General features: G+C 39.0%; 1 protein-coding gene across 1 annotated transcript; it reads right to left on the bottom strand.

Annotated features, from left to right (window-relative positions):
- Nucleotides 1-4804: 4804 nt before the first annotated feature.
- On the bottom strand, nucleotides 4805-12951 carry ivd (isovaleryl-CoA dehydrogenase). Its single transcript, XM_023393785.2, has 12 exons — nucleotides 12676-12951; nucleotides 11742-11831; nucleotides 11496-11547; nucleotides 11101-11270; nucleotides 10900-10993; nucleotides 9373-9503; nucleotides 9139-9235; nucleotides 8869-8962; nucleotides 8158-8239; nucleotides 7934-8038; nucleotides 7257-7329; nucleotides 4805-6002 (listed from the first exon to the last, which is right to left on the bottom strand). Exons 1-12 carry the CDS (start codon nucleotides 12805-12807, stop codon nucleotides 5869-5871), a joined length of 1254 nt encoding a protein of 417 aa, XP_023249553.1. The 5' UTR covers nucleotides 12808-12951; the 3' UTR covers nucleotides 4805-5868.
- Nucleotides 12952-13417: the final 466 nt, after the last annotated feature.

Raw genomic sequence — 13417 nt, 5'->3', positions numbered from 1 at the left:
TGAAAGATTACTTCCACAGGGCAAGAGCGTGATGCGTCAGGTGTAGGCTTCCCGCAAGTGAAGGAGGAAAACAGAGTGGAAGGCGACTCATGTTGAGTTGATCGGGTGAAGCCGTTTTTTTTTTTTTTTTTGTTTGTTTTTCCTACTCCAAACTGCACTGCTCCATGCGCTACGCGTAAAAATCCACACTCGGTACACTTTAAACTACAATCCAGGTTTCTAGGACGAAGTGAGGCGTGCCGAGCATTCCGCGGAGCTCCTGCAAACTACGGCTCACTTCAGCGTGTTTTTACATAACAGCATCATCCGCTTTTTATGTTGACGCATCATGTAGCGAAAACATGGAGTTTCTTAAAGGGCCACGGACGCGCCGTCCACATGTCACCGTCCACCCCCCGGCAGCCCCGCTGTGGCTGACAGATGGCTTTCACCTAGTTAATGTCTTTTAAGCCCCGTTCTTTTGACACTTGTATTAACCCTGGCAGCAGAGAGTGAAAGAGCTGGTCTCTCTGCTGCTCAGGACTGAATGAAGGATCTGTGGCTTGTCAGCTCTGGCTCATAACCAAAACCTGCTCCGACATGTGACTGCATAGTGCCTCCTGGAGCACTGATGGGCAGGAGTTTGTTGTCTATTTAATAAGACTTTAATTTTTCAGTGTTATTTTATGTGGTGGAACCTGAGATTTCTGTCATTATGGGTTTGTTAGGTTCAGTAGTCTATATGCAGAAAGAGTGGTCATCAGATTCCCCAAACTTAACTAAACTATAATGAACTAAGAGAAATTAAAATTAAAATAAATTAAAATAAATTACAGAAATCATGGAATATGAAAAACCAAAGGGAAAATGATCATGGCTTTTCTGTGTGTGAATTAGAGACCACTGCAACCTAAGTACTCATCTGACAGACACATTACATGATTGAAACCCACACTAATCTCAGACAGCTGCTGATATAACACATGTTTGCATACATTAACATTTAATCTGCAGACAGAGACTGAAAAAACATACTGCAAGTTCCACCCTCTCCTCACCTGTTATACAATGCAGACTTCAAAAGGGATATTAATCATCACAGCTCCACTTAATAATAAGACACCCTTTAACAGAGGTTATGAATTGAAAATAAATATTGAACATGTAATTCTTTACTAATGCTTCATAAATCAGTTATAACCCATCAAGAAGAACATCTTTGCTGTTGCCAGGTCGCGGACAATACCTTTGGTTGGTGTTCATCCTTTCCATTTTGTAAAAATGTTGACATAAATGTTGGTAATCCAAATTTGAAAAAAGCCTTATGGGTTTCTCACTTAATAACAAGACATCAGGTCTCTATTTACATATTTTAATTAGTCATTAATAAAGAGGTTTAATCCATCAAGGCTGTAGTTAAATGATGTTAAATTAGCTGTTGCTAAATGCATTAGTGAAAGAAGGTTACACAGCATCCAAGAAACATTTATCAACTTCAGACTTGATTCTTATTGTGAAGCGGGAAACCTTCACTTGACAATAAAGCATTCAGTTTGCACCTCTCCCCTAAAGGGAGGAGTCCTTCCTGCTTAATAAAGAGCCATACAGCCAGAGGTTACACAACAGTTTCCTTCACTGAGATGTGTACTCACGACCCAGAAGTTGGTTTAATTTTACATCATAATCACTTATTGCTGATAGGCACCACTTTAGAAAGTTGTTATCAACGACTTGGAAACCTTTTATTAGTATGCGTAAGTGTAGGGTTAGGGTCATTAGATCCATAATATGTATTTGACATTATATAACTTAAGTTATAAGACACACCAAAAAAGAAATGTGATGGCGTCTGTATAAACTGACTGCTGTGCCACAGGTGCAACATCATCACTAAACTATCTTCCTTCATCTTGTCGTTGTGTTTTTGATGGAAGAACGAGCCACCTGCCAATTCAAAGGAGGTAATTGGCATAAATAGTTTGATCGACTGTTTCCCAGAGCATCTGAGGTCTTGTGAAAAGTGAACAGATAAATTTGAGATTTTGCATTATGTCAAAGAACAGAAGCAGTAAAAAGAGGGACACTCCTCAAGTCTGTTCGATCGTTTTAAACTTGCTTCTTTTGCTTGGATATCGATTGGTTGATTGATTGGACTTCATTTAGGTCTTTAAGTTAAAATGAATAACAAAAGAAAACATTAATGTGCACAAGTGATCACACATACACACAAAATAATGTATCATTGTCAAAAAGAAAGTATAGCAATGACTGAAAAAGATAAGCCCACGCGTCCCATAATACAGATATTCAAACTATCTAACTCATACCATCTGTTATCTTGTGTCACTACCTGGAGCTTTCAACTTGCATCTCATGGTCTTAGTCTGAAAATTGGTATATGAACACACGGTTGGGTCAACCATGCTGGTTCATAATTCTGGGTTGTTTGGCGTACTATGAATGTGTTGCTCATGCTGTGTGAAAGGGGTTTTAAGGTGTTCATTTGCAGCTGAACAGCTGGTTGGGTTACTTTGACCCAGCTGCTCGTTCAGTCATTCATTATCCTGCTTGGTCGTTGTTGAAATGTCTGGACCCATCTTGCATTCAGAGATTTGCAAGACACATGGTGGGCAAGATTTCATGGTAGGTTAATATTAAGTGAAAGTCCCATTAGATGCTAATTTTGGCCATAAAAACATTTATGTTTTTATGAAATAAAGAGTGAAAGATACTTTACCTGTCAACGTTGCCTACTAAAACGTTAATAGTAAGGTGACATTAAAAAAACACACAAACTCAGCAGCGGAGTCGAGCCTCAAACTTGACTGGAACAGAAGCTGCTTGTGTGACATTTTCTGCGATCACGAGCTGGAGTCCCAGCCGAGGCTGGAGGTTAACAGACCACCAGCAAAAGGAAGGATCCATCTATCGGTCTGTAGCTGACACATTATTTCAGCCCCAGCATGTCTCATCGCTCGATCTTGTCCTGCTACTGACACTTTCAGTTTAGCTGGAGAGACGATAGGAGTTGAAGGTGTTTGTGACATTAAAAAAACGACAGCAATTTGAAAAAATGTCAGTAAAATCAGGGAAGTGTTTGACTGACCCCCTCTAGAACTGCTGGAGTCCATGGAGAGGTTGGTGCTCAGGTTAAACCTTTATATACAGTCTATTTAACCAATGAGGTCTAGTAGAACTGTACTTATTTAACAAAAAAATAATGATGGTAACTGTTACAAAACACAATGTTAACCACAATCCTGTCATACAAAGTTTTTGCTTTGCTCAAGATTAAGATGGAAATCTGGCTAAACAAAGCATGAGTGTAAGTAGCGTTAGCTGCGACCCTTCTGACCAATTACATAGATCGCTTAATCTCTTCCTAACATCTGAATATTACATGGGTAGCATAACTACTAAGCTTTGGACGTTATAAGACTAGCATTAAGCCTTACAGTAACATTAGCTGCTAACTGTTATCATTAAACTTATAGTAAACAAAGCTAGCATGAAGCTAAGCATTGCAGTCACTAACATAAATCACACATTATAAGGCTAGCATTAGCTGCTACTTTTGTAAATTTCAAGGGTAGCTTTAGCTAATATTTGGACATTAGGCTTTGTAAATATCATTAAAGGCACATTTACAGTGACCTCTTTTTGTATTGTGTGTATTTGCATAATTATGAGTGCATGAAATTATGATTAGGTATACAACAATATTAATTGTTATATAATATACGATAGATTGATAGATAGATAGATAGATAGATAGATAGATAGATAGATAGATAGATAGATAGATAGATAGATAGATAGATAGATATACATTCCTTCTCAGTCAACTTAAGCAGTTACCTCAGTGTGATAAAGATATGAATGTTTAAACCAGACTTATTTCCTGTAAAGGGAAAATCCTCCCTGAAACAGACCCATGTATTATTCAAATGCAGTGGGATAGTTCAGTCATTGTCTGAACTACAGTCTCCCCTCTGGCTTTCCTAGAAACAATGAGCTCTATGTTCAGTGGATACATAGGGACAATAGAAAAGTGTATGTTTTGTTTTGTGTTTTTCTCTGTCTTTTTAATTCTTTCTTTATCATAAGATACTTCCGAAGTAAATCAGGACAAGCACAGTCACCTCTGATTACAGTCAAGAGAGCAGACACAGTGTCTTTTACATCTTTCTGCAGAGAGCTCATGAGTGTCTCCAGATCTGAAATGCCACTCTTTCATCTCCACTGGAGGATTAAGAAATGAAACAACAAACTCAGAATACTGTTAATTCCTCATCTTTCTTTCTTTCTTTTTTTTTATCACACAGCGGAGCAGCATCAAAGTCCAACCAAACAATCTTCTGCACATCAATCAGACTGAGTCAGAATGTGTGACAGAGATGAAACAACAGTAGATGGATTGGAGGCAATAAGCTGAGGATCCATCATCTTAACAGGTGATGGAGATGTTTCAGCAGCAGGTTAGTGAGTGAGGGATGAGAGTGCGGGGATTATGATGCATATTCATGCAAGGAAGAAGAGTTTTAAAGAAGAGAATGTTTTAAAATGTCTCTAAATTGTATTTTATAATTTTCATAATTTTTTTTTGCTTTGTCTTTTTAACTCAGACCAGAAACAATGGTATTCATGGAAAAAAAAACCTTTGAAAAGAAGCTCTTTCCCTTAAATAAAAATAAACTTCTCAGAAAATTGGAAGAAATTGTATTATAATTATAAAGCACTTTAAAATAAGTATGCACATGGGACATAACTTGTGATCCTTTAGGCAGTACATAAAAACTGTCAAAAATTGCAGTCCAGAAATAAAAAAAGTTTAATTTTTATTTACTGCAAACGGATCAACTACATATTTCATACATTTTCATACTGTACAGCTACATACTGACACTTCAGAGAAGACAAGACAGAAGGTTTCTCCAGTGGGACTGATTTACACAGTATAAAACAGTGGAATATGTTTGCTCTAATAATGAAAAAACAGGGTTTCTAATGCTAATTCAACAGAGTACTCACAGACATCAGCTGTTCCTTCTTAATGATCAAACATTTCAAATTGTGAAAGGGAGTTTACGAAGATTTGATTCGCAGCCAGATTACATTGAAAAACTCCTCACATTTAGAGACTTTTTTTTCCTATTAGCTGTAGTGATCATGAGGTGAAATGGTTAGAGAAAGTTATTTCTGTGTGTTGTCAGGTTTTATAAACAGCAACAATGACCTGCTTGAGTGTCCTGGAGTGACACTGAGCCTCTGGCATCTATTTTCCTTACATTATGCATGATACAGTATTCACAATCCGCTTGTTCTTACAACCCTTGAGATCACAGCAGCAGCAGTTTTGGAGCTCTAGTAGGAGTGTTCAAGACAACACAAAATCAGCTTTCATCTAGTGGATGGGCCTCAAGAAACTGTTAAAATCAAATAATAATGATGATAATAAAAACTTCACTGATGCACAGCCATGTGTAAGATTTTCAAATTCAATTTCATCACATGAGCAGAAAATCTGTGATACTGCCTGTTTATAGGGATCAATAATTAAGTCATTGGTTTATTGGCATTTCAGTGGTTATTAAATAACTAACTGAAACTACAGTAACCTAGTATATTTATAAAAAAAAAAATTAAATGACATGAAGGCCACTTCACACACTAAATCAACATTTAATTTGTTTTGTCAGGCAGCTTGTAACATCACTGTCAACACTCTGATTTCATTTGTATTGTGTATGAATTAGTACCAGGTGAGACTGATTCTGAAAACCCACAACAACCTAACAGCAGCAACAACTCATTCAGTATAAGGCCCCGGGAGTGAGTAACTGTGTTCATCCATGGCGAATCGTTCCCTCAGCGTTCGCCCAGTTCAGCTTATTTGTACATGGCGTTGAAAGCTCGTCCAATGATGAGCCGACGAACTTCACTTGTGCCCGCGCCGATTTCATACAGCTTTGCATCACGTAGAAATCGTCCCATAGGGTAGTCGTTGATGTAGCCGTTCCCGCCTGTTGACAAGTGACACATAGGTTAAAGTTAGTGTGCAGTCTCACAGCAGCCATGCCTGTATGAATAAAAGCTTTGTCAACATATCAAATCATTGATCTGCTTGCACAAGGTACAAAATGTTCCCTCAGTTTGCCTCAAAGTGTTTTAGAGATTACATTGTTTTCATTACCTTGTCAGATTCTACTCAAACTGTATGACAACAATATGTATATCCGTATGCATGGCTCGATAACCAGTGTGTATTTTATCCCTGAAGTATAATTTTATTAACAAATCATACATCGATACAAAATAGATTGATTTTGCACTACAATTATCTGTATTATGTGAATCTGTTTGAAAGTTTAAGAAAATTTCTAAATTAGGCAAAAAGCACAGCATTATAAAAAGCAAAAAACATCAAACAGAATCCTTCACCCCCTTATCTTGACATGTTCATTTGTTTGCATAAATTCTTACATTCTGTTAACAAAACGCTATAAAATGAAGGCATTTACTGGGCAAAACAAGATAATATGTCATGTACACTTGGTTCATCAAAGCCTGGGATAATGAGGCGCAAATGGCAACAGGGAATATAACATGAACGTAAAGAGGCAAATTCTTTGTAACTATGCAAAATTAGGGTATTTACAAAAACCTGTGATGTGTAGAAATCAGTGCACATCAGTCAAACATTCGCATTAAAATGAAGCTTATCAAAAGCTAAATAAGGAAGACATTTTTTCTACTTTAAACCCCCATTCAATACATCCACTAAGCCACACCTCTTGGCTTCTATCCATCCGTATTATATACATTAAATTCCCACCACTCCATTATTGTAGAGGTTTAAGAGGCAACTCCCTCCATGTTCACACTATGTAGTCCAGTAAACCTCCTCTCTTGTATCCACATTGCAGCCATTCGCTGCTCATTGTGCCATTTATTAACCAAATTAGCTGCACCTGTAGAGCCCTGCTCCCAGCTCCTGACAACGATGCTAACATCAAACCGCTACCAATTACAATGGCACCACGACTCCGTTCACAATTAAAGTACAGGGTTATCACACTGACCAATTTATAGGTTTATTCCAAAAACTGGGCATACGTCCCAGACTAAATTCAGGCCTCAATTTAAGTCCATAAATTAGACTTTTCTGACAGTAACTGACTGTAAGTTCATTACAACCTGAAATATGTTTCCTTTCCTAATCAATGCTAGTTTAAGGTTCATTTTTCATTTGAACCCCTCAGTTTCTTGGCACTTACCCAAACACTGAATACCATCCAAAGCAACCTGAGTGGCATTCTCAGCACAATACAGGATCACTCCAGCACAATCCTGCAACGAAAACACAAACAACAGTCACTGTGTGCAGGGTTGGGGAAAAATACCTCTGGACAAAGTAAAATAAGATGCTGACTCAGGGAATGACGGCCTTATGCAAAGAGCTTCACAAAATAATAAATCGTTCATTCTTTCTTAGGTTTCAAGTGAAGTCTGAGGAAATTGTATGATAAATTAAACCGTATTTTATCACAATATGAAAAGTCAAACACATATCTAACCATAATCTGACATAACGTGAAATAAATATCCCACAAGTCCTCAAATCATTAGTTGAGATTACAATCTTCAGTGTTTTTGAACTTTTGACTGAATTTTACAGGTGGAAATCTTCCACATGATATGCAGTATTTTGACATTAAAACCACTAAAGACACATTTTCAAGCCTATGAAATACCTTTCAAGATATAAAGCATTTTAGAAACATTTACAGAGGTTGTAAAAGAAGAACAATCGCTCATCACACAAATGCATCGATATACAGTATATTCCAAATGTATTTTAACATTTTCTTGCCTGAGGTTAAACTTTTAAAGCGCATTTTAAATAATCTTTTTCTGAATATCAGTGTAGATGAGTGATTAGAAATCCTCTCACCATTGCACTGAAGTGTCCTTTGTCACAAGCCCGGGCAACATTATACACATACTGCCGACAAGAGCTCAGTCTGGTGTACATGTCGGCCATCTTGCCTTGCATCAGCTGTTGAACAGATGAGAATGACACATTAGGTCAGTTTCACTCAAGTTTTTCTACACTTTTAAATTCTTTGCTGCCAATTTCAAACTGACTTTGTCTTACGTGAAGGCTAAAGCTCAAACCTGAAAGTGCCCGATCTTCTGTCCGAAAGCTTCTCTCACATGTAGGTAGGGGACAGCAAAGTCCAGAACTGCCTGCATGATGCTGTAAAGTAATTATTTTAAAATCTGATGAACAATTCAAGTCTCATTTATCCGGATATTTAACAGCAAGTCACATAAAGTAAATTACAAGATGCTAAAAACAAAAAAAGTGAATGATGTGACACGGTGTGTTCTCTGATTCAGTGTGCTAAGCGGCTTTTTTTTTTTTATGGCAGAGGTGTGAGTTTGATCAGCAATGTTGTTGGTTGTTGTGAACATCTTTGAAATTGCCTTACTGTTTCTGATATCAAAACATTGTATTTCATAAGCCTTTCTGAGGACAAAGCAATCATGTTTTCTATTCTCTTTAAACAATGTCTTAACACTTCCAGTTATAAAGGCTTCAATGAAATGTAAGCACTGCTTTGCTCATGTAGGTAAATATAAACTACACAAATATGCAAACTACATTTTTTTTGCCCGAACACAAACCCACAAGGTTTAACAAGCAGACAGTGTTTGCATTCAAATTATTTCCTCGGAAAAACCTGAGGCAGAGTTAACGAGGTATAAATATTCCAACACCAAACAGTCACATTAAAAAGTAATTACTTAGTTAAATAAATCCAAGTGAGAACACAGAAATTACCCCCAACATGTTATATTTTGTGTGTTCTGGTATAAACTTACCCAATAGGTCCAGATGCAAGCACCAGCCTCTCCAGATCTAAGCCGCTCATCATCACATAAACGCCTTTGTTCAATGGACCAAGGATGTTTTCCTCTACAACAAATAGGAAAAAAAGTTTGATCATCAATGGACAATAATAAGCAGCAACGTCACTCGAGGATCACACGGCACACGTGCAAAGAAATGAGCCGAAACAAAAACCGGTCTGTGGATTCTGCTGTTTTACAACTCAAGTCAACATATAGTGGAGAGAGCACTTCAACACACACCTGGGACTTTGCAGTCTTCAAAGATCAGCTCGCAGGTGTTTGATCCTCTCATGCCGAGTTTGTCGAGCTTCTGTGCTGTAGAGAATCCCGGCATTCCCTACAAAATACGCACACATACATCCACAAACAGAGACACCTTTTAAATTGTTATTAACATGAAAACCCATAACATCCCCTGAGCTACATGTGAAGCAAGACGCAGAGAAGAATACATCTGTACTTGACTGGATTTACCTTTTCTACAATGAAAGCTGTGATGCCTCTTTGATGGGCCTCAGGATCTGTCTTTGCATAAACAATAAGGACATCGGCATCTGGCCCATTTGTGATCCAGAACTTGTTGCCATTCAGAATATAGTAGTCGCCTGTTAAAAAAAACAAAAAAAACATACAAAGTGGAAAGTGAGTTAAACAGCAGAGTTATCCTTTACATCATCTTGAGTGCGAAAAAGTTAACAAATTTTCCTCATCGAGAAAGCCTGAGCACAGACCTGTGATTTTGGTTATTTAATTGGTACCTTCTCATAAAGAGTCTTAGGCCATCGCAGCTGCAGACGGCTCAACAATAAATTCTCTCGTCCTGGGATCATAACACACAGCACTACTCTATCATTTACCTTACAATCAACAATGGCTTCAAAATCAGTATTTACAAGACATGAAGTGAGGCGCAGCCACTAAGGATCACACCCTACAGCTGATTCCACGCTGACATGTCGCAATCATTTCCACCTCTCTCTGTGTCAGCTGGTAGGATCAAGGTGATACACTCTTTCATTGTGGAAGCACAAAACACTTGCAGCATATTTTCACCTCAGTGAATGTGTGCACCTTCTACGCATGACCTTAAAGTTTATTTTTTGATGATGTTCTTTGACAAACATGAAAGGCTCCATACACTGATGTCATCTACAGCCTACCAGTGCTGTTTGTCTGCCTTCTCTGTACACATCTTATTGCCTCAAATTAATTGACACTTTTCCTGTTCATAGGGAATTTGAAAGTCACATTTGTATATTTGCATTCATTGTGTTCATTGCCTTAAGGCCATGCAGGTGCTTTATGCCATTTTTGTACTTTGCTGGTATTTTGGTTCACACTCAGCCCACTCTCTCCACTGAGCGCAGCGATATGTGGGAATCACTGAGTCTGATTTTCTGGAGAAAATACAAATTGCTGATAACATCTGATTAGAATCAGCCAAACCTGGAACTTATCTATGCATCAGTGTGCCGTCCAAAAACTTGTTAAATGTCTTAAATACCCATCTCTAGAATGAAAATGTATCAAGGGGAGATGAGAGTTACACTGTATACAGCCTAAAAAGTTCTCTTATCAGGCCACTTAGCGTTAATGACGTTATGTGACATGAGGTGAAGGTTACCTTAAATACGTATCAGTCTGTGGCCTCACGGGACTAAATGCTAAACAGATTCTAACTTTTAGCTGGCCAGTCTGAGTCACTTGGCAAACGTAATATTCAGTGAGAAAAAGGCTTAATGCCAGCAGTGTGTTTGTCAAACCCTGACTCAGTAAAATTCTCAGGAAATGCAAAACTGATGATTTTAATCAGCATCATAGAAGCATCACAGCAGCACAGAAACCAGAGCATCTGATGGTGAGCTAATAAATCTCAGAGGACATACCTACACACATGCAGGGATACAGATATGTTCATATACTGTACGATTCAACAAAATGTTTTGTAACTTAAGCCTGCAGCACTAATGTAGAGGAGTGATTCAGTTTTTGGTGTCCTACCTTTCTTCTTGGCTTTGAGTTTCATGGATACGACATCAGAGCCGGCGTTGGGTTCACTCATGGCCAGAGCTCCGATGTGCTCTCCTGTCATTAACTGACAACAGGAAAGACAAAGAGGAGAATGAAAAATTAAAATCAATTTTCTTTTTTCATCATCTGCTTTTTTTTTTTTCCAACAGTGTGAGCAGTTTTGGCTCTGACCTTTGGCATGTACTTCTCCTTCTGCTTTTCATTTGCGTGGCGTACCATCTGGTTGACACAAAGGTTAGAGTGGGCGCCGTAACTGAGAGCAATGGCTGCCGTCACTCGTGACATTTCTTCCATCACAATGACATGATCTAGGTAGCCCAATCCTGTGCCCCCATATTCCACTGGAAGAGATTTACAGAGTAAATTAATATTAAAACACCTATAAAAGAAAGAGAGAGCGCGGCTTCCAGTCAATGCTTTGTTTAAAAAAAAAATAAACATGAAAAAGCGTCTTACTGGATAATTAACTCATAAAAAACTGCTTTGCTAATTTTCCAGTTCCCTGCAGGTAACTGTGACTGCATCTACATATGCTGTAGATCGACTGTTGATTGTTTTCTTCATACCTGGAGCAGTGATCCCGAGGAGCCCCATCTCCCCCATATCTTTCCAAAAATCCTGGAGGAGAGACAATCCAAAAGTTACCGATACAGACATCCTGCTCCATCTTTCATGGTAAATTTAACTGTGGCAACAGCACAGCCAGGGTGAGGACAATGTTTGGTAATGTAGTTTGTTTGATGGTATTTCCTGAACTGTGACACGCAGTCAGGGGACAGCAGGTACACTTACAACTGAGTGTTTCAACTCACCCGCATCCCTGGGAATTCATTCGTCTTGTCGATCTCATCAGCATAAGGTCCAAGCTTTTCTGCGCAGAATTTACGAACCGTCTGTCTGAGCTGTGCAAAAGACCCAAGAAGAGCAACAGACTTTAGATTAACTTATCAACTTATCTAAGCACTGAAAAAAGAACAGACTCTGACATTAGTTCCTATTTTCCCCTTGCAAGGCAGACTGAGACACAGCTCAGCTATTCATCTGAGAGGAAGTGGAGACAAATTTGTTGTCTGGGTTGCAGGTGAATGAGCTAAGGTATTTCACAATCACACAAAAACCTGTCAAATGACATTAGAGATATGTCCAACTTCATAAATGAGCAGGACTGGAGGACTGACACTTTCAGCCAATCAAATCTTTTATATGAACTCCACCCCCTTCGCTCCTCCCACCCAGTCAGTGTCCACTCTCATGAACTTGGTGCCAGAATATGACTGACCCCTGTCACCTTGTTTTGAATGAATAAACATTGATGTAAAGTTTGTTTAGATGGACCTCTCACCGCCTTGCCAGTAATTCTAGCCGTTGTAGTAGTTATAGAGCAAATTCAAGCTGGTTAAGCTTTTGACGCCCGGCCCTGGGAAAAAATATTAGCCCCACCTGCTTCAACAGATCAATAAGAGGAAACAAAATTAATTTGGACTAACATTAGGAAGCTGTCGAGTACGAAAACTGTGTTTTCTAGGTGGTGAGCTAGGTCGGCTAATGCCAATGTGTTATCTGTTAGCTAACGTTATGTCATCACGCCATGAGCATTGCGCTCTTACATAACCGTCCGTCAAACTTATTAAACCGTCCTGTACTTATCTTTGTTTATGTGACTACTCTTGCACTGTTTCTACCGCAAGGGTATCTGCATATATAAGTGAACCTTGAGTGGCTTGTTAGCTAGCCGACATGGCTAACCTGGATCTGGTCTTCGGTGAGTCCGTTCACCACATCGTCCACCGGGACGGAAGCCCCGGCGCATCCTCTCCTCGCCACTGCGGGGATGGATAACCGGGAGCCGAGGCGGAGAGCGTTTCTTACGGCAAACATTGTGGTTTTCTTGCAGAGCGAGAGGTGAAAGGGGGGAAATAAGCCAAACGCTTATACGGTAGATGGTTGTCAGATCCCAGGGCTAGCTGCCCGTTTAGCGGAGGCAAAGTAAGAGGTCTCACTCTGCCACTATTTCCCTGTACCACAAACGTCATGGACGCAGTCGTTCCCTTTTCTTGTTCTTTGGCGCTTGGCAGCTAATTTGCGCATTAACGCCACCAACTGGACTGGAGTTTACAACGGTAGATCAGTCAACAAGTGCAGTATACGTTAATGATATGAGGATGCAACACTTTAGCACAAAATAATGAAGGTTATAGAATAAGATGTTTTCAAATGGATTCTCTTCAAAGCAGGACCTAAAGATTAAATAACAGATCCATGTTGAGGCACATGCACATACGTATGTGTTTAATGTGGAAAACAGAGAATGGGAGCTGAGAGAGGTCACAACATGAATGAATAGATGAGGAGTGATGAGGTTATAAACTCCTCTTTGCACCACATTGACAACTGAAAGCATCTTGGGATGCCTGCTTACGTTCATAATAGGGACATTTTCTGAAAGTCTACCTGCTTTCTCAAATTAGAATAATATAAATTATATTTT

The sequence above is a fragment of the Seriola lalandi genome, unplaced genomic scaffold (assembly GCF_002814215.2).
Source record: "Seriola lalandi dorsalis isolate HSWRI2012SDOR001 ecotype SW California unplaced genomic scaffold, Sedor1 jcf7180002054942, whole genome shotgun sequence".
In the NCBI taxonomy this organism is placed as follows: Eukaryota; Metazoa; Chordata; class Actinopteri; order Carangiformes; family Carangidae; genus Seriola; species Seriola lalandi.
The sequence above is the reverse complement of the archived record's forward strand: the minus strand, read 5'-3'. Positions and strand labels throughout refer to the sequence as shown.